A 23,984-nucleotide genomic window follows, 5' to 3' on the forward strand; every position below is an offset into this window, starting at 1 on the left:
GGCAGATGCTGAGACTCATAGCCAAACTTTGGGCAGAGTGCAGGGACTCTTATGAAAGTAAGACCTGGAAAGGACAGGAGCTCCAAAAGGAGAGCAACAGATCCAAAAAGTCTGGGCACAGGGGTCTTTTATGAGACTGATACTCCAGCCAAGGACCACTCAGGGAGATAACCTAGAACCCCTGCACAGATATAGCCTATGGCAGTTCAGTATCCAAGTAGGTTCCATAGTAATGGGGACAGGGACTGTCTCTGACAGAAACTGATTGGCCTGCTCTTTAATCACCTCCCCCTGAGGGGGGAGCAGCCTTACCAGGCCACAGAAGAAGACAATGCAGCCACTCCTGATAAGACCTGATAGACTAGGATCTGAGGGAAGGGGAGGAGGACCTCCCCTATCAGTGGACTGGGAGAGGGACTCAGGTGGGGAAGAGAGAGGGTTGGATTGGTAGGGGAAGAGGGTGGAGGTACAGGGGGATACAAAGTGAATAAACTGTAATTAATAAAATAAAAATAATTAAATAATAAAAATTAATAAATATAATTATGAAAAAGCCTGCCTATAAAAAGAATTCAGAGACAAGCCTCAATTATTGATCCTAATATTCTTGCCCCACAAAGATAAAGGTAAGAACTGAGCCTGTCAATGCGCTGCCTTTCGTTTTCATTACGCGCCAAGGCAAAGGGGTTTGAGCTACAATAAAATGTCCTTGAATTAATCTAAAGAGAGATTATATGAATGGTCCTGACTGAAATACGGGAGCTCTGTAATTGTGTCTGTAGTCTGGTGGAAACAAGACAGTGTAAGTGGCCCATGGACAGAGTCTTCGTAACAGAGAAGTGTGGGTAGGTTTTAGAAGCTAAGCGAAACCCTTGGCCAACACTGCAGAGAACAAGGCACAAGCCTGATGGGCTCAGGAAGTGTTATACCAGTAACCTAAGTGACCCCGAAAGAGGATGCCAGCTTCAGATGACACAACAGTCCTGACTCACAGGATTGCAACTGGGAGAAAGGGAGCCTGAGCAGAGGGCATGAAAGGCCTGTGCTTATCTTTAGACCTACAGGAACTGAAATGATGAAGGATAGGTGTTCATTAGGAAACTGAATGTTCAGCACTAGGAGACTTATGGGACATAGAGGAATTTTAATTCAGAACATGGCTGCTCTGGCAAGAGATCACATCCAAAGACCTCAAAGGTCTTTGGATGTGATCTCTTAGATCCAGCTGGAATACAAACATACCTTTAATCCAGGAGAGAAAGGCAAGCAGATCTAAATTCAAGGCCAGCCTGATGTAGAGTAAGTTTCAGGTGAAGAAAAGCTTAGGTCCAGACATGGTGATACATGCCATTAATTCCAAACAATGAAAGTAAAATTAGTTTGTAGAAAAAAAAAAAACACCCATTTTTGAAAGTGATATTTAATTAAGTGGCAGAAAAAAAGTGATGAATCAGAAAAAGATTCGACAGAATAGGATACACCCAACTCTTATGAGAGAGAAAAGGGAAGCTACTTAATGGGCAATGGGGAGAGAGAGAGAGAGAGAGAGAGAGAGAGAGAGAGAATGAGAGAATGAGGAGGCAGTTTTACCAGTATAGTAATAGACAGGTTGCAGAAAAAGAGAGAACTCAGGTGAAGACTGAATGCACCAGAGAATGAGAAGGAGCTAGATTAGAAAAGAATGCTGGCATTAGTTTGAGGCCAAGCAGAGCAATTGTGGGGCCGAGAGAGAAACCAGATTGAATAAGTCAGCTGGGAGAGGAGTTTGAGCCAGAATAGCTGAATTGAACCAGCTAGCTATGAGCTCAGAAAGAACAAGAAAGGATGAGCTTATTAAGCAGTAAGTCTCAGCAGCTGAAAACAATCTAGGCCTAGGTTAGATTGTATGGAGGCTAAAAGCTTCCAGGACTAGGCCTAGTTTAGCAGACAGAGGCAATAATCCTCCAAGACAGTTGCCTCGGGAGAATAAAAGTTCTTTTTACAATTGGACATTAATGCAAGCTCCACATCTTATAATAAGGTCGTGTCAAACGGATAGGGAAAAACAAAACCTAAGGCAGCAACCTATTGAATTCATGCTCTTCACTCTCTTACAGCATCGTTGGAAGACTAATTCACGTGGCATCAGGACCCAAAATTTTTCAATCACAAGTAAGTCTCTGGGACATGAGCGATTGGGCTGTATGTGTGTGTGACTCAGACAGAGAGATTCAGCTATCTAATCCTATCGAACACAGAGAATCTTGTCGCACAGTAAGACATTCTCAACACTTACATGTCGCTATCTATTATGATGAATATTTTAATATGAATTCTATAAGAATAAAGATAACACAAATTTTCTCTGATCATATGTAAAAACAGAAGTGGAATTTAGTACTTATATGTATTAAATTTTCTGAAAATATTGGATGATATCTTCACAGAAAACTTTTTCTGTTGACAACATTTTTAAAAAATTAACTGCATAGCTATGCATTTGGAGTAGTCAGCAAGAATAGATTGAAGCCTTAACAGGAAATTTTGCCACAATAAAATTATCATGAACATTTTCTTTTTAGAAAAATCAACCCTGAGATTTGAATCATAGGTTGGACCACAAGCTCTTGCACACCCTCTGTTTAGAATAAATGCCACTTCGTAATGGTACATTGCTCTTCCATGTGACAACCTAGTGTTTGCTAATTTCTGTTAAGTGTTGCTCTGGAATATACTGAATTTATCTGTGGAGTGTGTGTGTGTGTGTGTGTGTGTGTGTGTTCTTACCATCTAAGTTAATATAACTTCAGTTTTAGAGATAAGTCCTAAGTACTAACAAGAGGATTATTTTCATTCTTCTTTACATACACTCTTTTCTCTTTCTGCCTAGTGACCAGTCTCCACTCACTGCATTCCATTGTGAAGCGGTACCACATGGTATGTGATATTCCATAAGTACCTTCACTAGCACACCTAAAATCTTCAAGGGGAAAAAAATTACACTCGCTGTCTCTGTTGCAAATGCATTAAAGTTAATACTTAACTTGTGCAGATAGAGAAAGAGCAGATGCAACGTAGCGGGGACTTATTTTTTTTACATTATTCTGCCCTATAGCAATATGTTCTCACCATCCTCCAGCACGTTTGGAAATGACCTTCAGCACACATTCAAAGGGATCCGCTCCAGTCCTACTGATTTTCCGCCCACCTGCCATACCCGGATGGCTCAGCAAGTCTCCTTACTCTGATACCATTTTCATGGAAAACACCAAACTGCTTACTCACTCACCTATTCAAAAAGAAGCTTTAGAGTATCTGTGACATGCTCAATAGCATGCTGTAGTTTTGAGATGCAACACAGAATGAAATTCAGAAACTAGCTTCGATTTTCCCATAGTCCAATGGAGAAGGGAATGAAGTTAGTGCTAAGAATTGCCTGTAGCTTATAAGAAAGGTGCAGGTGGAAGAAGACAGGCACAGGTGTGAAGGGATCCTCAGATTTACCTGTGCTTAGAGAAGATGTCAGTGGACCTTGGATGGGCAAACTATCCAGCTGAAAGTGCAGTGCATCCCAGGAAGAGGAGGAAGCACAGGTGTGCAATAAAGCACAGAGCATCACATGCCAAGCAATTACACACTTCAGGTACGGCTCCCGGTACACAGTGTCTAAACTGGATCTTTACGTCTAGCAGGCTCTTGAACTTTTGGGAAATCCTCCTGAAGATTAAGGCTGGATGAGGATAGAGCACCAGGATTGGGTAGGGGGAAGAGATGCAATGCTGTGTGGTTGGGAAACTGCTGGCAGCCACTTCAGAGTGAGGGGAGGGAGGATGTCTAGACCCGAGATGGCTTTTCAGAACTGACCTTCTTAGAGATAGAGAGGTGGATTAGCTGTCTCTTTTACAGCAAACAGTCATTAACAACTAATGTCTTCAGTTAATGATTGTCTGAAGGTTGTCCCTGCAGAGGGCAAGCGTTTTGATGAGAGGAGGCTCCCTGGCTGGTGACGTTTTCCCAGTTACTCAGAGAGCGCTCAGCTACCAAACCTACCCGCAACCAAGATAAAGTGTTTTAACCCTGAGGTGGAGAGGGGTGATCAAAGGGCTCCATAGCCTCCTCCCAGGACAACAGGTGCCTGCTCAAAGACAGCTCAAGGAGGGAAGTGGCAACGTAGTCTGCCAAAACACACAAGTCCTTTGAGATTTGCTAACAAGTTTAAAAAAAGAAAAAAATAATAAAAAAGCTGACTCACTGAATCAAGGGAGTCCTGTTGCTTCAAAAGAATAATAGATTCCAGGGCTAAGGACAGCTCACCTGTTAAGAGGATTTGCTGCTCTTGCAGAGGACCTGGGTTCAATTCCTAGCACCCACATTAGTCAGCTCATATGTACCTAAAACTAGCTCCTGGAAACCAAATGTTCACCTCTGGTCTCTGAATGCATGCACACACACATACACACAAATAAGTCTTCAAAAAAATAACCCGAAGGATTAACTGAAAGGACTTCCGCCCCCCACCCCCACCCACAAAGGAAGCTCATTAGAAGTCATAGCGAGCCTCTGACTGGAAGATATAATTATCTATTCTTAATTAGAATAGATGGTGAAAACCAACCACAACCTTCACCTGGATCTTGAAAATGACATCCACCCAAAGGGAATGAGTTCCTCACTAGCAGAGATTTGTGGCCATCACTGGGGCAGAAGTGATGACCAATGGGAGGGAGATAAGAAATGGCATGAACAGAAAAGGAAAGCTGGAAATAAGAGAGAAGAGAGGAAGTGCTGGTGGAAGGAAGAAAGGAAAAGTAAACCTCAATTCCAGAGCTACATACAACCCCAGAACAAAAAGAGAGAGAGAAGGAATGAGAGACAGAGACAGAGTTGGAAAGAAACAGAGAGACAGGGTAAACGCCCCCATTCAAACAACTGCAGTTAACACTCATGGCTTACTAGTGAGCCATCTCCGAGAGCTTAAAATGAGTAATAATCATTCAATCCTCATAACTGCTCTCTAGAGGAAGGGCTAGTGTTATTCCACTTTGAAAAGAAGCAAAATTGGCAGGAGGTGACTTGCCTGTGGTGACATAATTAGTAAGTGACAGAGCCACTATGCAAACTCCCAAGCCTGGCACTAGAGTTGGTAGCCTAGCACGAGGGCTAATGGCACTAAAACCAAAACACGTGCCTGCCCTGGGAACTGAAGTGAGCTGTTGAATGGATGAGTTATGATGGTAAAGATTTTTAATAGATAGGATTCAGAATTGACATTGATGATGAAATCACTTTTTAATTAAAAATTTTCATACAGTGCTTTTGTTTATGTTTGCTCTCCCCTAACTCTCAGGGAGTTTTCCCACTTCCCTACCTATCCGACTTTATGCTCTCTCTCTCTCTCCCTCTCTCTCTCTCCTCTCTCAAAAAGAAAACCCACAAAGATGAAATGTAAATCAAAGCAGACAAAAGACTAATAAGACAAAAATATGCCAAAATGAAACAAACAAACAAACAAACAAACGAAAAAGATCATAGAATTTGTTTTATATTGGCCAACTACTCCTGCGGGTGGAGCCTGCCCTAGAGTGCGGTTGATATACCCACTGATACTGCATTGAAGTAAGCTGAATTTCCCTTACAGAGAGCTCCTTGGTTAGGAGTGAGACTGTCCGCTTGCCCCTCTCCCTGCCGGGACCCCATTTAGCTTGAACCTGTGCAGGTCTTGTGCATGCTGCCACAATCTCTGTGAACTCATATGTACATCTGTCCTGTTTTACCTGGAAGACATTGCTTCCCTGGAGTCACCCATGACACTGTTAATAACCAAAAGTGATAGACAAATTTTTGAAACTAGAACACTCAGTAAGGAGACAGCCTTCTAGTAGGGTACGGTGCTGTACTTTAGAATCACCTGGAAGACTTAAAAAACAAAACAAAACAAAACAAAAAAACACCGGTGTCTGCATTTGATGACAAATATCTAAAAGAGTGTAGCTTACTAGTCAAAATCTGTATTTTTGGCCTCTTAATGCACTACAGGACATTTTGAATATTAATAACTGATTTCCAAGGACACAGGGCCAATTGCAACCTGATTTATGAGAAAAGACCTGGACGAACTAACTATTCAAAGACAGGCTGTTGGATCAGCCAGTGCTAAAGGGTCAGGAGCCAGTGAAATTTTGGCACAATGGAATGGCATTTCAAGTTACCATATAGCTTCATGTTATGGTAAGGGTTGTCTACAGTGTAGATGTTATATTCTTCCAGCAGTGTGTAGCATGCTGACAACACACATCGCCAAGAACCATTCCCTAAAGGCTAATAAAGTCATGCTTGGTATTATAAAAGAAAGAAAATGTATTTTAGAGAAAGGAGAATAACTCCTCTGTACCATCCAGTCTGAGTGAACTCTAAGGAGGAGGGGACTTGGAGATGTTTAATGTGCTGTGTCTGAGACAGGGGAATGCCATTTCTTCGTTCAGACAGCAAACAGGAAGTTCCTCTAACTTGACACCCAGAAAAGCACCCAAACCCAATGGGATATTGCTCACACGGAGGCAGAACACAGATCCCACAACACTCAACCATGGAGGCGCTCACAGGAAGAGCATGAAGCAAAAAGAGAAGGGATAGTTTTTTTTCCAAAGTGGTAATTAATTAATGGCCTGCATTTGCCTGTACATTAGAGGGACCGGGTCTCATTAGAGATCTCATTATAATATATCCTAAGTAGGGATTAAGGGTTTCCACGGCCCTAAAACCAGGAGTAACATTGCAGCAGAGGCCTGGCTGAGTAGGGGAGGTACGTAAGGGACAGAGGGGCTCTTCAGCCCTCCTTTGTTAAAATCCTCATCGCAAGTGGCCATTTGTCTTTCGCTGTTATGTTCTTTGTGTATTTCAGCAGCCAAAGTTTTGAGAGATGTGAGCTTTGCCGTTCTTTTTGCCCACCCCACATATTATCTTTACAGTATCTTTGAGTGTTCCTTTTCTCTGAAGAAACTTTTTGGTTTAATTAAAATGTGACTTATTTTAACTTATGTTGATTATGCCTTAATGCCACAACCAAAAATTCAATATCAAAGCCAATTTCAGAGGCTCCCTTGCTTACTTTTTTCCAAGAGCGTTATACTTTTATACATATTATAAGTAAGTCTTCGGGGCACTACCGCTTAATTTTGAATATGGCACAAGACAAGGGCCCAGCACCATACACTAATTCTGGAAGAGACCATCCTCCCATCAGTTTATTCTTGGCACCCATACCAAAGGTAGACTGACCACCTCTGGGTAAAGTTAGTCCTGAAACCTCAGTTCCATTTCATTGATTTTTGGGGTTGTTTTCAGTCCCCATCTCTCATCACTTTATAATGTGTGACAGCCCACTTTTCTTTCTCTGCATTGCTTTGGCTAATTGGGGTCCACTTTTCCAGTTTGGGAGGGGTAGCCTTACATACTCCTATTGAGATCTCTTCAACTACCATGTTTGGTGGTCACATGGTTATATTAGGTGTTGCGTTAAGCGACACCTGTTCCTTCCTCTCTAGGGTGACTTTAGGTGTTCTGCAATAAGATTTGACTTCACTTCCCTGCTGACATTGCCATAGATTGACTTTATACCTATGGAATTGCACTCACCTACACCTCTAGATCACACTCAACTTTCTGATGGTTTACAGACACACCTCTGGTAAAGGCATCCCGGACAAATTTGGTCTGAACTGCTACAAAAGTGTAATGGCTGGCTGTGAAAAGCCACCAACAAATGTGGGTTGAGTCACAGAATTTCTAGTTGTAATCCTATGAATTCTTCCACTCCAATCTGATTTGCTTCCTAAATGTATTCTCAGTTTCAGAAGAACTTCACATGGTGTTAAGGACACCACTGGTCTATAATTGTTGATTCTCTGGGTTTTGTTTTCTTTTTTCCCTGTGATCTTTAGCAATTTAAAGCTGAATTCCTATTGGACACATACTCGGGCTTGTTAACTAATCAAGCCATGATCTTGGCAATGAACTCCAGGTATGTAAGCTATACTGCTCCCTGATTTCACTAACTAAATATCTTGCAAATGCTGTAGATTTAAAAAAAAAAAAAAAATCACAAGAACGTAATTATTCTCAATTCATTCTGCCTATTTCAAGAAGCACATTTTCTTTTAGGGTCTCTCTTAGAGTTTCTGGATTGCATGTATAATCAGATCATTTTTGGCTATTGGTGGTCAGATTTCTTTTGAACTCAATTTGAAGATGCAGTGTGGCTTTGTGGGTTTGCCTGAGCATGTAATCAGTCCATAACTGTATTTCTAGAAAAATACGTTCTGATTTATAATAACTGTATATACCATTTTTTTCAAAGAATTTCATTCTTTTATATTTAAAGCATCATTGTTAAGAGAAATGTTGAAACTTGCGTGTCCTATAAAGCCCAGAACTGTATCTCATGCTTAGTATTTTTATTCTAAGAAAACTCCAATCAAATTAAGTTGCATTTGAAATCCCACCAACTTAGTAATTCTATTCCTTTTTCTTGTCAGTTTTGTTGATCCTCTCGTGCAGTTTGAGACACAGTTGAAGATAACTGAGCTGTCTTTCAAGACTGTATTATCCACGCCAAACCTTAACTCAGTGAAAGAAATGGGGGACAGCCCTGAGGAAAGCGAGGACCTGGAGGTAGGCTCCTTCTTTTTCCTTTACTAATGACAAGGACCTTGGCATATACGGCAGCAAGCTGCACAGTGTACCATTGAGGTTAGAATCCGCCTGTCTTCGTTTGTTTTTGTTTTTTTAATGTATAATATTTTCTCTCACTAACCCATACTCTTGAAATCCTCATGACTAGATCCATTGGCTTTAACAGATAGTACTAGGTTTATAGGAACAAATGAGCAAAGACAGTTTGAATTAATTGATTTAGCAAGACAAAGGAGCTTGTTGGAAAATACTGAAGGGCAGGGTAGATACGGAAAAATGCAGATCAGGAGAATCCTAAGATTCTATACCCATTTGGAACAATTTTTATTTAAGGCTGGCTGGCTGATTGCGTATTTTCTGTTTTGTATTTCAGAATTTATACCAAAATATTTTCAACATATTTGAAGACACTCTTCTTATTTTAGTATCTAAAGATTTCTACAAGATACAGATCTTAAAGGTGAAAGCAAAGCAAATGGTTTCATTTCAAATATAAACCAGTTTGGCACAATCTGCTTATTTCTAATTGACCACATTTTGTCTCTTCCTCTAGTACTGGAATGTTGGAATTATTATTATTATTATTTTTAGATTTCCAACTCTGTGAAGTTAGAGTTAACCCTTTCCTTTATTTGAGTTGTTAAAAGATCAAGTTTAAGGAAATGGTATGAATATCTACTGACATGTCAAATGTTCCGCAGAAATATATGAAAGTTGAGGTAGTAAACAATAATATTAGCCTGAGCTCTCTTCCTGTCTACCCAAAAATGGCAGCTCTGTGAGGAAGCCTGTTTGGCGTTATGTTGACCACTGCCTCAGCTAAGGACTCTACCATAATGTGATTTCTGTTGCTGTGATTAAAGGCCTTAACCAAAAGCAGCTTAGGAGAGGAAGGAGTTTATTTGGTGTACAACTGAAGGTTGTGATCTGTAATTTCAGGGAAGTCACAGTGGTAGGAGCTCAGACAGATGGTCAGACCATATCTGTGGTCAAGAGCAGAGAGAAATGAATACACCCCTGGGCCTACTCCAGAGGTTGCTGAGGCTCAGTGAGCTTCCTTCATTTATATAGTCCAGGACAGGGAATGGTGCCGCCATAATGGTTTTGATCACTCATCAACCAGGACAGTCCCTCATAGACACAGCTAGAGGCCAACCTGACTTAGGAAATTTCTCAGTTAGGACCCTTTTCCCAGGTGATTTGAGATTACGTCAAGCTGACATTTAAAACTAACCAGCACAAACGTCCCTGTGCTTGGCGACATCCACCAGCGTTCAAGCATTAGACTCTCAGTTCTCCGAAGGTGACAGTGTTGAGAGCTTTAAGAGATGGATGGGCCATGAGTTGTCTTCCCCCAGCAGTTAATTAATACCATTACCATGAGAATAAGCTCTTGGGAGTAAAAAGGACTTGCCTCCTTCCTTCTTTTTCTCCCTCATACTCTTCAGCCCTTCTGCTTTTTGCCATTTGATGTGCGCCAAGAAGGGCCCTTGCTACATACGGGGTCCTTGACCTTAAACTACTTCATAGCCTCTAGAACTACAAGAATTCCTAAGAATGCTTTATTTATAAATCACCTAATCTCAGATATTGTGCAATAACTCGGAATAGCCTTAAATAGAAAATCGGTACCAAGAAACAGGACTGTTCTAATAACAATACATAAATATCCGAGATCAGTTTGGGAAGTGGGTAATAAGGGTGGAAGGATTTGGAGGCTAGAAAAAGCCTACAGTGCTAGGAATGGAAATTTAGAGGCTATTGTCATGAGAGCCAGAAGGTGAGCTATAGCGGAAACCTAAATCTTCTTATGGACTTAAGTCAGGACGTTGGTGGAAACACTCACACAAGGGTCATGCAGATGAAGTAAGTCTCAGAGAGAAGGAACTGGTGCTGGAGTCAAGAATACAGGATTATCTTGTTACACATCTGCTGAGTTTGAGGAAAGTACTCCTGTGTCCTAGAACTTTGAGAAAGGTAAAACTTCAGTGTAAGATCCTCTTCTGGGTGGAGAAGTTAAAATGTCAGTAACTCCATCTTGTCTGTTTCCATTTTTGAACTAAGTTATCCAGAAGTTTCTGAGCAGCAAAGTGTCCATTTCACTACATGGCTTCTTTTTGGTCCGTTCTAGTAAAACAAGAGAAGGGAAACAAAATTTAAATATTAAAGTTTTAATTGAAAGTGTTGTACAATGCAAAGGTCTGGATAACTCTCACCCTGGGCACATAAGCAATAGCCAAGTGTGCTTCAGAGAGAATGCTAGTGAACTGGTCAGGAGATTGCTTACTCAGGATATTGACCTGCAGAGAAGTAAGCCAGGCTCTCTCCATCAAGCTGACAATGGCAGAAGGCTCCTGAAGTGTCATTTCAGAGATTCTCGAGGCTAGCCAGGTCCCCAAAGACATGGTTCCTGGAGAAGCACCCACAAGACCACAGCATTAACTGATCTGCTCCATTTGGACACTCTGCTACTTGAATCCCAGCAAACCATACTTCCACTGTCCCAGCCATGACTCAGGCAGGTCCAGGTGTGGCCCCGTCCATAACTCTGGAAGGTGCGGGCCATGAAACTTAGCAGTGTCCTCTAGTATTTCTGTGGGCACACGGAACCCAAGATGCTGTCTCCAGAATATCTAAGCCAAGAAGCAGAATAATTCTGGGATACGTTGACACTTTTGAATTAGATACAATTTCAATTCTCTCTTGAAGGTGAAATGCAAGCTCTATGCTTTTTAAGGGAAAATATGAACTTAAATTTAAACAAAGAGGTTACATAACAACATAGTCTCATACAAGATATTTAACAATACCTGGAAAATTGGATTGTACTGAACATTCATAACTGTTGAATTGGTTTAATAAAAACAGATGTGTTAGTGTAATAGTGAAAGCTGTACAATAGTTGGGAAGTTGGGTTTTGTTGTAATATTGGATAAAATGAAATCAAGTATGAACTACTCAGTATACAATGTTGCCTGCCTTGGTAAAGCTGGACATTACAAAGAGGAGCCTCTAAGAAATGAAAATACTGTGGTTCTGAAAGAGCCGTTATGTTTCCAACAGGAAATGGTCATCTGGATGAGTCAGGATAACCTGTACCTGCAAGAACGAGCAATGATAATCATCACCAGGGTGTTAATCTTTGCATCCAAGAGAGTCAAGAAATACGTAAGCCACTGACTTCAGCAGTGCTGCCAACTCAAGACTGCGTTTCTAGAGAGCTGCTTGCTAGGCCTTAGGTCTGAGGTCACTGATGCTACCTTGGTATTGATGGTCAGGGAGGCAAGAATACATGGAAAGAGTCATCAGCCTAAATGACTGGGAATCAATTAGATCAGGGTTTTTTTTTTCCCCAATGATTGACTAAACTGTGTTATATTTTACACACATACTATGAGCATGTCAAAACCCCAGATATTTGCTATCTAGACTTATCTCTGCTGACCCAGTGCCGTTTGTAACATCCCAAATATTTCATCCTTACCTTCTTTTCCTGTTTTCTCAAATATTTTAAAACTTTCTTATTTTAAATGCATATAATTTAGTGTGTGTGTGTGTGTGTGTGTGTGTGTGTGTGTGTGTGTGTTTACGTGGGGCATGGGGTTTAGGAGGGTTCTCAGCAAATGCCATGGCCCACAGAGTAACAATCCACATGAGACAAGAAGGAAATTCGATTCAACATAAGCTAGTTAGCCAATGTTGGTTCAGGGTTCTATGGTCTGACCCCAAGCAGCTTATTGTAAGCATATTTAGGTACAGTATAATCGGGGGGGGGGGGGGGGGGGGGGGTTCTGGTATAATACAACGCCCTGCGCACAGGAGGCATTACTACGTTGACACTCTTCTCAAGAGTCTGTATCCCATGAGGAGGCATTCTAGAGATAGGCTACATGTATTATCTTAAGGGCCTAGGGAAAGACCGGTGTGTTTTGATCATACAGATAGTGAGGAGGCCACGGAGGCCATCAGCTACCTCTGTCCCTAGTTGTGGAAGCTTGGGGGAAGCCCCTGGCCATACAGATAACACCACGGTCACCTAGACTGCTAAGTATCTCCCTCTGGTCCTGAGTCTGGGAGCCTGGGGAGCCTCTGGCCATACAGGTAACAGAAAGTCCACCTAGGCTGTTAGCCGCCTCCAGTCCTGTTTGGGGGAGCTTGGTAGGGGCTGGCCCTGCAGACAGTGCCGCCATTAACCGCCTCCGCTCCTAGCCTTCTGGATAGAAAGAATTTTTTCTTGAAAAGACAACTCTCTGTGCGTAACATTCCTGGTTTCCCTGGTGCTGTCTGTGAACACATGGACCGTTTTGCTCCCAACAAGTAAGTCTTGAGCTCTCCCAATGTTCACCAAGCGCCTAAGCCTTTCTTTCCTCCTCTCTTTACTTCGCTCTTTCCCCGTAAGTGTGATACACCTCGTGCTAAGCCGCATGCTCATTACCCCAGTTTTCTCTACTAGCATTGCACTGTGCTCACAGACGGTTCTTCATCGGGCTTAACAGGGCGCCTCATTGATGTCTCAGCCCATGTACATTCACTTCACACTTTTAAATGCAACACACACCTCATGGTTTTTGGTACGTTATGATCGACGTGTCTACTTTCCAGTTGGTTTTAATTTTCCTACCTCACACAACACGGTGATCTGTGCAGGCCTCCGGATGAGTATCTGGACATGCTCTGGAGAGTAAGGATCAGGAGAAAGGCAGGAGTGGCCAGAGGTTCCTTAAATCACGGCTTACATTCTTCAGATGTCCGTTTTCTGACAGCTTCACAATGCTGGCACATTGCTAGACTTGACTGTCGAATTCCCTGTGGAAAGTGACGTCCTCAGTGTTAAGCTGAAGCTTTCTGCTTTGAATCCACCACTGCTCACACTCTCAGAAACCTCACGCTGAGACCATTTCCCTCATGTGGATGCTTATGCTAAGATTTGATTTTCCAATTTATCCTCTAAGTAGTTTGCAAATATACTAATTGCTCATTTAATTACTTAAACGAGGCTTAGGATTAAGAATAGTCCATCTCTCGTGTATTTCCTGGGCAGCTCCTAATACGTGTTACCCGCCCAGCAATTATTTGACGCCAACTGTTTGGGTGCTGTCTATTCCCATACTTCTCTCTGAATATGTTGATACAGTCCGCTAAACCGATCCCAGGGGGCAGGTCAGACGTTTTGGGGTTTTGCCTGATGTGGCCACTCCCTTTTCTCTCTCCCTTACTCCTTTGCTCACGGGGCCCTTCAGGAGTGAAAAATATAACCTCAGACATTCAGGTGTGAACCCAAAGTCATGCATTGTTCGTTTCAACGCGTTGGGAAAATCCAAATAGGATAACCTTAGTTCAGCCGCGGCTTGCAGTGGCTGCTGACGGCCACGGGGCGGCAGCACATCCGCGTTTTTCAGAGCATCGCTAGCTGTCCTGCCGCTTCTCTCGGTCAGGAGGACGCGCACTTCGTTAAGGGAGCTTTCTTTTCAAAAATAATGTCCTTAGAAAATTTGTTAGGTCAATGGAACAATGAAATATACGTCATATGTATGTGTATATAACAACATAATCCAAACTACTGCTAAAAACTTAAAAGCTGATTAAGTTGTTAAGATAACATAGTTGGTGTGACAGTGTTGTCTAGACACTAGACAGAGACCTTTTCTTTATAAACCACCCTAGCTTAGGTCATTCCAAGCTTCAGGAGCTCCTGGCCTATCAAAGAATCTCGACCACCACTAGTTTCCTGTTAAAAATACATGTTTTTGTAGTCGTCAGAGTAGAGGACCCACCACCTGCCATGAACACCTGCTCATGCAAATACATGAAGCAGCTTTCTGCGGGCAGACACATGTAAGCCAGGGAGGCCATATCTACCATTAGCAGAAAGACTGGCCCCATATTTGTTATGTTGGCACATTTAAAGATGGCTGCATTGTTACTGGCCTCCCAAAAGGACCAAAACAAGAGAGAAGAGAAGACAAGAAGGCAGTGCGCAAAGCAGCCGATGGGAAGAGTGGGTCCCCACGAAACCCAAATGAAGCAAAGTCTGCTCTGGGCAAGATTACGTCAGGGAAAAGTCAGAGGGAGAATTTGGGCTATGTCTTGTGTATCTGTTATCTGTTGATGTGTAACACATTACCCTATTTGGGGTGTGGTCTATAAACTACATAACAAACGTAATATTAGTAGTTTTAGACAAGTAGTATATTCATCCAACAGTCTCTTGTTTTCCAGGGTCTTGGTACCATAATTAGATGCCTCCGGCTGGCAATCCTCTCGTGGGGTTCAGCTCTCAGCCTAAAGGTTGATGGAGGTTAAAGGAATCCATTGTCAAGCTCACTGAATTTGTTCTTTGCAGGCCTTTATCCCTCCTGATACAGGCCTCTCTATAGGACTGCCATCGTGGGCTTTTATCCCTCTGGAGCTAGAAAACAAAACAAACTTCTCTTCCTTTAAAAGGCAAAACCGGGATCAGGGTTTTGCGCTACAGCTGATCCGTCATCCACATTGACCTCCCTTCTCTCCAGTCTCCTCACAAAATGGCAGTGCTTCGCTAGTTCAGCGTGTGTACACATGGCAAGAGAAGGAGCTGGTGAAGAGATTTCACTGGCAAGCTGCTGGAAGGCAGGCTGAATAGAAAATGATAACCAACAGAGAGGACAGAGGAGCCCAGAGGCAGCAGCCATGGGTACTGGGGTTTCATGGCTGTGAAGGGGTTGTGTGTTTGTGTGTGGGGGTGAGGCTGTCTAGAGCCAAGAAAATAGAAAGACAGTGAAAATGTTTGTGCTAATTGAAAGGGTTAATTGAAAATGTATACTGAAGACTCAATGTTTCCCTTCTTGACACAAAATGAAGCTCACTGGAAGCCATTTGTGAGGGCTCCCTTTTCCCTGAAAATCTTTGCTAAGCATTCTGAGGGAAAATTATTCCTTAACCATTCCCAAGCGACATACCCAAGTGATGTGTCTTGCTTCCGATTAAAATCCCCACCATGAAGCATTATTACATTCATTTTTTTTTCTTTTATTTTTTTTCTGCTCTGGCCTTCATTGTTTTATTTAAATTTATTTTTTATAATTTACTCATTTTACATCCTGATTGTAGGCTCCTCCCTTGTCTCCTCCTGGTCCCACCCTCCTCCCTCTTCCCTTGTATCTTCCTTCCCTAGTCCTCAGAAAGGAAAAGCCCTCCTCCCTTACCATTTGACCCCAGTCTATCAACTCTTATTAGGACTGCCTGCATCCTCCTCTTCCATGGCCTACCACGGCCATACCACCAGAGGGAAGTGATCAAAGCGTGGGTAACAGACATCAGAGACAGCCCCTGCTCCCCTTACTAGGGAACCTACATGGAGACTAAGCTGTCTATGGGCTACGTCTGAGCAGGGCATCTAGATCCTCTCCATACATGGTCCTTGGTTGGTGTATCAGTCTCTGCAGGCCCTGAAGGCCTCTGCATTCTGCCCAAAGTTTGGCTGTGAGTCTTAAGAATCTACTTTTGGGTGGAGTCTTTCAGAGGACATCTTGGACATCCATGGTAGGCTCCTGTCCTGTTTCCGCTCTTCAACTGTTTCCAGTGTCTATTCTGTTTGCCCATCTGAATGAGAATTAAGCATCCTCCCTGAGGTGGTCCTTGTTATTTAGCTTCTTTGGGTCTGTGGATTGTAGTATGGTTATCCTCTATTATATGCCTAATATTCACTTATAAGTGAATATATATCTGTGTATCTTTCTGCTTCTGGGATACCTCACTCAGAATGATCTTTTCTAGTTCCCACCATTTGCCTGCAAATTTCGTAATTTCCTTGTTTTTAATCACTGAGTAGTATTGCATTCTGTAAATGTGCCACAATATCCATATACATTCTTTGGTTGAGGGACATCTAGGTTGTTTCTAGTTTCTGGCTATTATGAATAAAGCTGCTATGAACATAGCTCAGCAAATGTCCTCATTGTATGGTGGAGCATCTTTTGGGTATATGCCCAAGAGTGGTATAGCTGGGTGTTGAGGCAGCACTACAACCAATTGTCAGAGAAAGCACCAGATTGATTTCCAAAGTGGCTGTAGAAGTTTGGAGTTTTTTAAGAGAATTTTGCACACATATACAATGTATGACATATTTATATATCCACCCCCATTGCTCTCTTATCCCCCCCAACTCACCTCCTCCTTCCACAGTGGTCTCCCCACAACATTTATGCCTTATTATTTAGTTCATGTCTTGTGCAGTAAGCCAACGGTGTTTTCATGTTTGCAACAGCCATGGCATATTGGAAAAATAGTATTTCAAAGAAGTCCTCCCCATCCTTTGGGGCCTTATCATCACTTGTCTTTATCTTCTAAGGCCTCTTTGAACAGGGCAGGGAGTAGTTACACGTTCCCCATTTAGGGCTTGGTTCTCCATAGTCACTAATTCTCAGCACTCTGACTGGTTAAGAGATTCCACATTAAGAGTTGCCTGCTGAAAAATAAAGAAGCTCCTGTATACCAGGACTGGGAGCAGGACTATTACATGGGCATAAACATATATATTTAGAAGACAGTTTGACTAAATGTGTATTGAGCAACACATCAGTGCTGAAGACTCCCCATAGGGTCTGTGACCTCCCTTGCCATCAGCGTTTGACCAGGTTTATAGTATTTGGTATTTATTCTGTCCCTTGGAGGAGGCCTCAAATCCAATAAAAGTGGTTACCTCCTACACCAGGCAGCCATTCCACTATTTCACCTATAGGTATATCTTGCTTGATAGATCAGTATCATAATGTGCAGGGTCTACGGCTAGGTAAAATATTAGTACCTTTTCTCCTCCAGCATCTTATATAATGTCTTCCGCAATTAGGTGTGCTAGCCAGCATGGAGGAAGATTCTAATTTCATCCTACTTGATTTCTTTGTATCTCGCAATCAAAGCATGTGGCATCCTCAACAATAGAATCTTACATTCCAGTTACTATAACAGGCATAAATATGAGAAGTTAATCAAAAGTAACCTGACACTTGAGAAAAACATACAGCTGAAAGAGAGAAGTTAAAGTAAATAAAGAGAAAAATTGTTATCAAAATATATCATCCAAAGTACAGATGAGAAACTTATGGTGAAACTTATAAGAAACTTATATGGTGAGGGCATATGTATGTGTCAAAGAGAAACATCAGTAACTGAGAATGGCTCTCAACAAACTATTTTACTTATTCACAGACTATATTTTAGTTTTAAACTTTAAGACCAAATAGTAAAACATTTAAATTGGTTAACATTAAATATGGACTTAACAAAGAAAAATTTAAAACATTAAATATGGACTTAACAAAGAAAAACAGAAATGAATATGCCTGCAAGAGTTCATTGCAGAAAAATTAAAAATAGCTCAGTAGAAGTAACCCCAGAGCCACTAGCTGATGAATGGGCAAACAAAATTCGACACAGGCATAGAGTGATACGACACTGAGCCAAAGCCTCCTAGCAAAGGAAAGAAGACTAGCCAGAAACAAATTCATATGTATGACTCCCATGATTGCCTTTATGTAAATAGCACAATGGGGTTATCTTTAGATAGAAAGCAAAGCGTGCATGCCAGAGCCCATAATGAAGGGGAAGTGAGTAGCTCTTTGTGGGCAAAGGATGACTACCTACTTGAAAACCACTGTGGTGATAGATGGTTGTGAAGCATTGTGAGTGACTTTCATGCCACTAGGTTACATACTTCACAGCAGCTGAAATAGCAAATCTTACGTGCATATCAATTTGCCATGATAAAGATGGCAAAAGTATACTTAAGAGAAGGAGGATGTGAGAAGCAGCGGATAAAAGTTGTGGAGAAATGGCAGCCCTCTAGACTGCCTGTCATAAAACAGATAATCAGCACAGTATGTCTGTCACATGAAGCAGGAAATAAGAGCACAAGCAGGAGAGACGGCTCAGCGGGAGAATGAGGCTGATATGTTTGACCTCCACAACTGATTACCTGAACTCTCTTCCCAGGGCCCACATGGTAGACAGAGAGAACCAACTCCCACAAGTTATTTTCTGCCCACAACACATGCGCTCTCTGTCACCTTGTCTGTGTCTGTCTGTCTGTCTCTCTCTCACACACACTCATACAACACAAATTTTTTAAAAAGAAATAAAGGAATGGCTATATTACTAAAACACAAAGCTAAAAGAATTTGCCATTGCTAAAAATGCATAATTCTAATAATTCTGCCAAGAGAGTTGTTGTAGCACAAAACCATGCGTTTGAATTAAATTGGGCTTTATTGTATCAGGAATAAATAGATAAAAACCTACCCACCTGGTGCTGGAAACATCAGTGGAAGCTGATTGTTAGACACGGGTGCGACTAAAGTGCTTAGAAGTGGTGCCTTTGACATCTGGCACCTAAATTCATTATTTCTGAGACAAGAAACTGAAGAATCTATGAAGGTCTGTAATAAAAAGGAGACTTTGCTAGACTGACCCAGAGCACTTAACTTCAGTAGCAAAGCTACTTATCTCCTGATCTTTTTCTATTTGGATAGATTTTCCACAAAACCAGGGCATATCCTGTTAAAAGTTCTCAAAAAGCCTGATGTCTGAGAAGCTCTAGCTGTGACCAACACCCTTCTGAAAGGACTGTGTGCATATTAACAGTCTGCTTTGCTCTTCCCTTGGCCAATCCTAACTCATACCCTGATAGCAATCTGGACAGCTACCCGTACTATGCTAGAGGTGCAGGCCTAAACAGATTCTGTCCAGCAAACAGAGAGAAATTGCCAATAGCTTTTGTTACAGATATAAGTGTTTAGGAATTACAACCACACGTTCATGAGGAGGAGTAATCAGAGCATGAAACTGTAACATATACCCTTAGAGCCTTTCCTAGAAATGGCCCCCAGCCTCAGTGACCTAAGCTATGAGAAGTATTTCTTCATCAGGTCCAACAGAGAAAGGACTTCTCACCACCCCATCCCTTAGGCCTATGACACAGGAGCGGTCCTTAAGACCTTGCCAGTCGACAGAGTCAAGAAACTCAGCAAGCTGACCCAAAGAACAGGACACCCAGGGGATGAGAGTAAATCACCCTAGAACTAAGGAGACTGCTTGCAGACTCTAGGTTGTGGGACTCCTAAAAATGGAATGTCCTAGAACATTGTCACACAGAAGTGTGGGAGGGAAGAGGTCAAGGATGCAGGAAGAAAAAGGAGATACATTATCTTCCCTTCTCCCACCAAGACCCTCAGCATCTCAATTCATTTATGGCCTTGGGTTATGACCAAGGGAACTTCACTGGACTCACAGAGGACAGAGAAGAAAAATGCCTTAAGAAAAGGTAGAAAGAATTAGAACAGGCTTTGGGATCTTTCTAGAAGGTGCATTTGGAGTCTAGTTTCTTCCATCAGCACCTGTTACAGCAAATACCAAAACCAAGCTAGGCAAGATGAAGACTGATGAGGCAGCTTATGTTTTGGAGAACTATGCCCCACAAGTTTGATAATGGGTGCGCATGTGCCCACAAAAACACACACCTTCCATCTTATTTCCATTTATGTTTCTACCCCTTCTGTAATAGCGTTTAATCAAGCCAGATGAATCATTCAAGACAGAAATCTAAATATTCAATTAGCTTATGTGTCAAGAAAGGGTGGGGAGAGATGCATAAACTGTGAGATAGCCCAGGAATTGGAAGCATGTGCTTTGAGGGTTTTATTTTGTGGGGTTCTTTTCTTCTTTGGTAAGTTTAAAAAAATTATTGCAATTGATTCCCAGCTGTAGGCCCCTCCCTCATCCCTTCCCAATCCTGCCCTCCCTCCCTCTTCTCCACCCATGACCTTCCCCCATCAGTCCACTGATAGGGGAGGTCCTCCTCCCCTTCTATCTGAACCTAACTTGTCAGGTCTCATCAGGATTGGCTGCATTGTCTTCCTATGTGGCCTGGTAATGCTGCCCCCCCCCCTCAGGGGGAGGTGATCAAAGAACAGGTCAATCAGTTCATGTCAGAGACAGGCTCTGTTCCTCTTACTATGGAGCGCATTTGGGGACTGAGCTGCCATGGGCTACATCTGTGCAGGGGTTCTAGGTTATCTCCATGCATGGTTCTTGGTTGGGGTATCAGTCTCAGAAAACACACCTGGGCCAAGATTTTTTGGTTCTGTTGCTTTCCTTGTGGAGCTCCAGTCCTCTCCAGGTCTTTCTATCTCCCCCTTCTTTCATAAGCTTCCCTGCACTCTGCCCAAAGTTTGCCTTTAAGTCTCAGCATCTGCTTTGATACCCTGCAGGGTAGAGCCTTTCAGAGGCCCTCTGTGGTAGGCTCCTGTCCTGTTCCCTGTTTTTCCCTCTTCCCATGTCCATCCCATTTGCCTTTCTGAATGAGGAATGATCATCTTACCCAGGGTCTTTCTCCTTGCTTAGCTTCTTTAGGTGTACAGATTTTAGTATGATTAACCTATGTTATATGTCTAATATCTACTTAGAAGTGAGTATATAGAACACAAACAGGACAGGCTCTAAGATCAACAATCAATAAATGGGACTTGATGAAACTGAAAATCTTCTGTAAAGCAAAGGACACTGTCATCAGAACAAAACGACAGCCTACAGATTAGGAAAGTATCTTCACCAACCCTATATCTGACAGAGGGCTAATATCCAGAATATATAAAGAACTCATGACATTAAGCAGCAACAAATCAAGTAATCCAATTTAAAAATGGGGTACAGAGGTAAACAAGAGAGTTCTCAATAGATTAATATCGAATGGCAGAGTAACACTAAAATGCTCAACATCCTTAGCCACCAGGGTAATGCAAATCAAAACGACCCTGAGATTTCACCTTACTCCCATCAGAAAGGCTAAGATCAAAAACTCAAGTGAAAACACATGCTGGAGGGGATGTAGAGAAAGGGTGCCGGAGCCTGCCAGCAGAGTCGAACAGTTCTTGAGTTGGGAGTGAGGATTAAAATTAATAACTAACACATAACACACAGGAGACATTTTTAAGAGGCTCCAGACCTGATCAGCCAGCAGCAGCAGCAACAGCCTGACTTTTATTGCAGAGAGCTTTTAAGCCAGAGTAAAAACAGCTCAGAACAATGGGTTAAATTCACAAGGAGGTGAAACAAGAGGTGTGATCTTCCCAAGCTGTCCCACCTGCTGTCACAAACAAAAGGAGATGGACTTGCAAATTCTTCCCTGACTTCAGTGAAGGCCTGGTAAAAGCAGTCTTTCTGCTGAGATTTAAATATCAAAGCAGCTGCCAGAGCAACAGCTCCAGACAGGTCTCCTTTTTTTTAATTTTTTAAAAATTGGCCATAACTTAAGATTTATGGAGCAGAAGATTGTACCTGTCTTAGGTTGTTTTTCTCGTAAGATATATTCTTACCTGTCATTGGTACATGAATTTCATCATTCATGCCCTGTCTTGGGTTGAATAAATCCCAGAGAAACATTACCGGTCTCTGACTACCAACCTCTGCTAGGGTAGACACTGGGGTTTGATCTTATGCAGATCAGCTCAGCTTTAACATTCTAAAAGGCCTTCAGGCAGGTTTTAGTTGCTGCGGATAGGAGTTCATCTCCTATCACAAGCCAAGTCCAAAGTAACACTCCATAAAAGTGACTTAACAAATGACTCCTTGTGTAAATTACCAAGTCTGAGAAACATTCACAGAAACCATAGTAAAAGGCTGTCAAGCAATCAGAACCATTTGAAAGCTTACAAATACAGTTTGTTAGTTTACATTGAAGGCAAGAAACATTAAAGTTTGAATCTTGTAAACATTTCCAAACAACAAAGCAAAAGGAAAATTTACATAGGCAGTTACAGGGCCTCCCAAGAGTTTCTGAAGCAAGCTTGTTTTGGTCTGCTGAAAACCAGAGTCAGACCAAAGTTTCATAGTCAGTCCTCTTTTTTTATTCCTTTTGATTTTGTTGAGAATTGTCCTTATTAACAGAACAATCAAGTCCAGTCCATTGTATAAGAGGTTTCTCTGCATGACGTCTTCTCCCAGGAGCAGAATGAAACAAAGGTGGGCCAGGAGCTTAAGTCCAATGCAGCTTTTTGGTCTTGGTCAGGGCAGAATTTACAATTGTCTGCAGCCAGAACATCCTCCTTCTGGGGAACAACTCCTGCAAATTGCACCAGCCTCTCTGGGATCCACCTGGCTTCTTCTGTGTCCTGTGGAAAAAGCACAAACATGCACTTTTTCCCCATATTAATATGGGGTTGGGGCCCTGACATATTCCAGCAATTGGATCTTTCCATTTTACCTGGGCATAATCATCCTTGGTATTAGGATGCCACAATCAATCAGCCGCAGAACGGCCTTGTATATCCACTAAGATTTGGGGATATGACTCCCCCTTTTTTTATTTTTTGTAATTGGTTTTTAAGAGATCCATGGACAGGCTCTATAATTTTTTAGCCTTAAGGATTATATGGCATACCTGTTTTATTATTTTTAAAAATGTTGAGAAGCTTGACTAATATATGTAGTACCATTATTACTCTTTACAATGGAAGAAATACCAACTGTAGCAAAACATTTTAGTTTTTTAAATTTTGGGATATGAGTAATGTTTATTTGTTGTTTAGAATAGTTTTAACCCTAGGTTTTAAGTAAGTTAACCTTATTTTACAGATTTTAAACATAGCCAATGACCAATAATCTATGACCAAGACTTACTGAATATGGTAAATTTAAGACAGACAAAACATCGTGTTATTTGTTGAATTTAAATTTTTATGACCATTGAAGCTTTGTAGCAGAATTAACTATTAGCTTTCTTACTGGAAAAACTGAGAAGCTGCCTCTTTAATAGTTTTTCCTTGTAGGGTTGTAGCCATAGCTACTCCTTGAGTATAAGACGGCCCGATGTCAGAGCATAACCTAATAATAATCAGAAATATCTCCTTTCTTTGTAAAGGGTCTCAAAGCTGCTTGGTAAGCACTGTTAGCATTCTCATAAGCCAATTGTTTTACCAATAATACTCCAGACTTTTCATCGCTTATAAGTCTGTTTGCTGTTTGCATTGATCTTGCCACAAAATCTTGAAATAACTCATCAGGTCCCTGACAGATTTTAGACAAATCCTCCACCTGTCTACCTGCTTGTGGAAGTTTGTTTCAGGCCTTATAGGAAGCAGTATTTACCTGAGCATAAACAGCCACATCAAAATCTAATTGTTGTCCTATTTCCCTGTAGATTCCTTCTCCAGCAAGCATGTCATAAGTTATAGGAATTCCCTGAACTCGATTAAATTCAGCTGTAGCTTGACAATGCTCTGCAAATTCTGACTTCCATAATAAATGATCTCTTCCTGAGAAGCACGCTCTTGTTAACTGTTTCC

General features: G+C 41.8%; 1 protein-coding gene across 1 annotated transcript in view; it reads left to right on the plus strand.

Annotated features, from left to right (window-relative positions):
- The first annotated feature begins 813 nt into the window (after positions 1-813).
- The window catches only part of Mroh9 (maestro heat like repeat family member 9), a 57,164-nt gene continuing 33,993 nt past the window's right edge, over positions 814-23,984 (plus strand). The window contains exons 1-6 of the mRNA XM_055624382.1: positions 814-845; positions 2,097-2,151; positions 7,920-7,999; positions 8,514-8,649; positions 9,044-9,130; positions 11,734-11,838. Of these exons, the coding sequence (XP_055480357.1) occupies positions 814-845; positions 2,097-2,151; positions 7,920-7,999; positions 8,514-8,649; positions 9,044-9,130; positions 11,734-11,838 (495 nt within the window). The remainder of the gene's footprint in view (positions 846-2,096; positions 2,152-7,919; positions 8,000-8,513; positions 8,650-9,043; positions 9,131-11,733; positions 11,839-23,984) is intronic.

Source organism: Psammomys obesus, unplaced genomic scaffold (genome assembly GCF_907164565.1).
Source record: "Psammomys obesus unplaced genomic scaffold, mPsaObe1.curated_primary_1811, whole genome shotgun sequence".
In the NCBI taxonomy this organism is placed as follows: domain Eukaryota; kingdom Metazoa; phylum Chordata; class Mammalia; order Rodentia; family Muridae; genus Psammomys; species Psammomys obesus.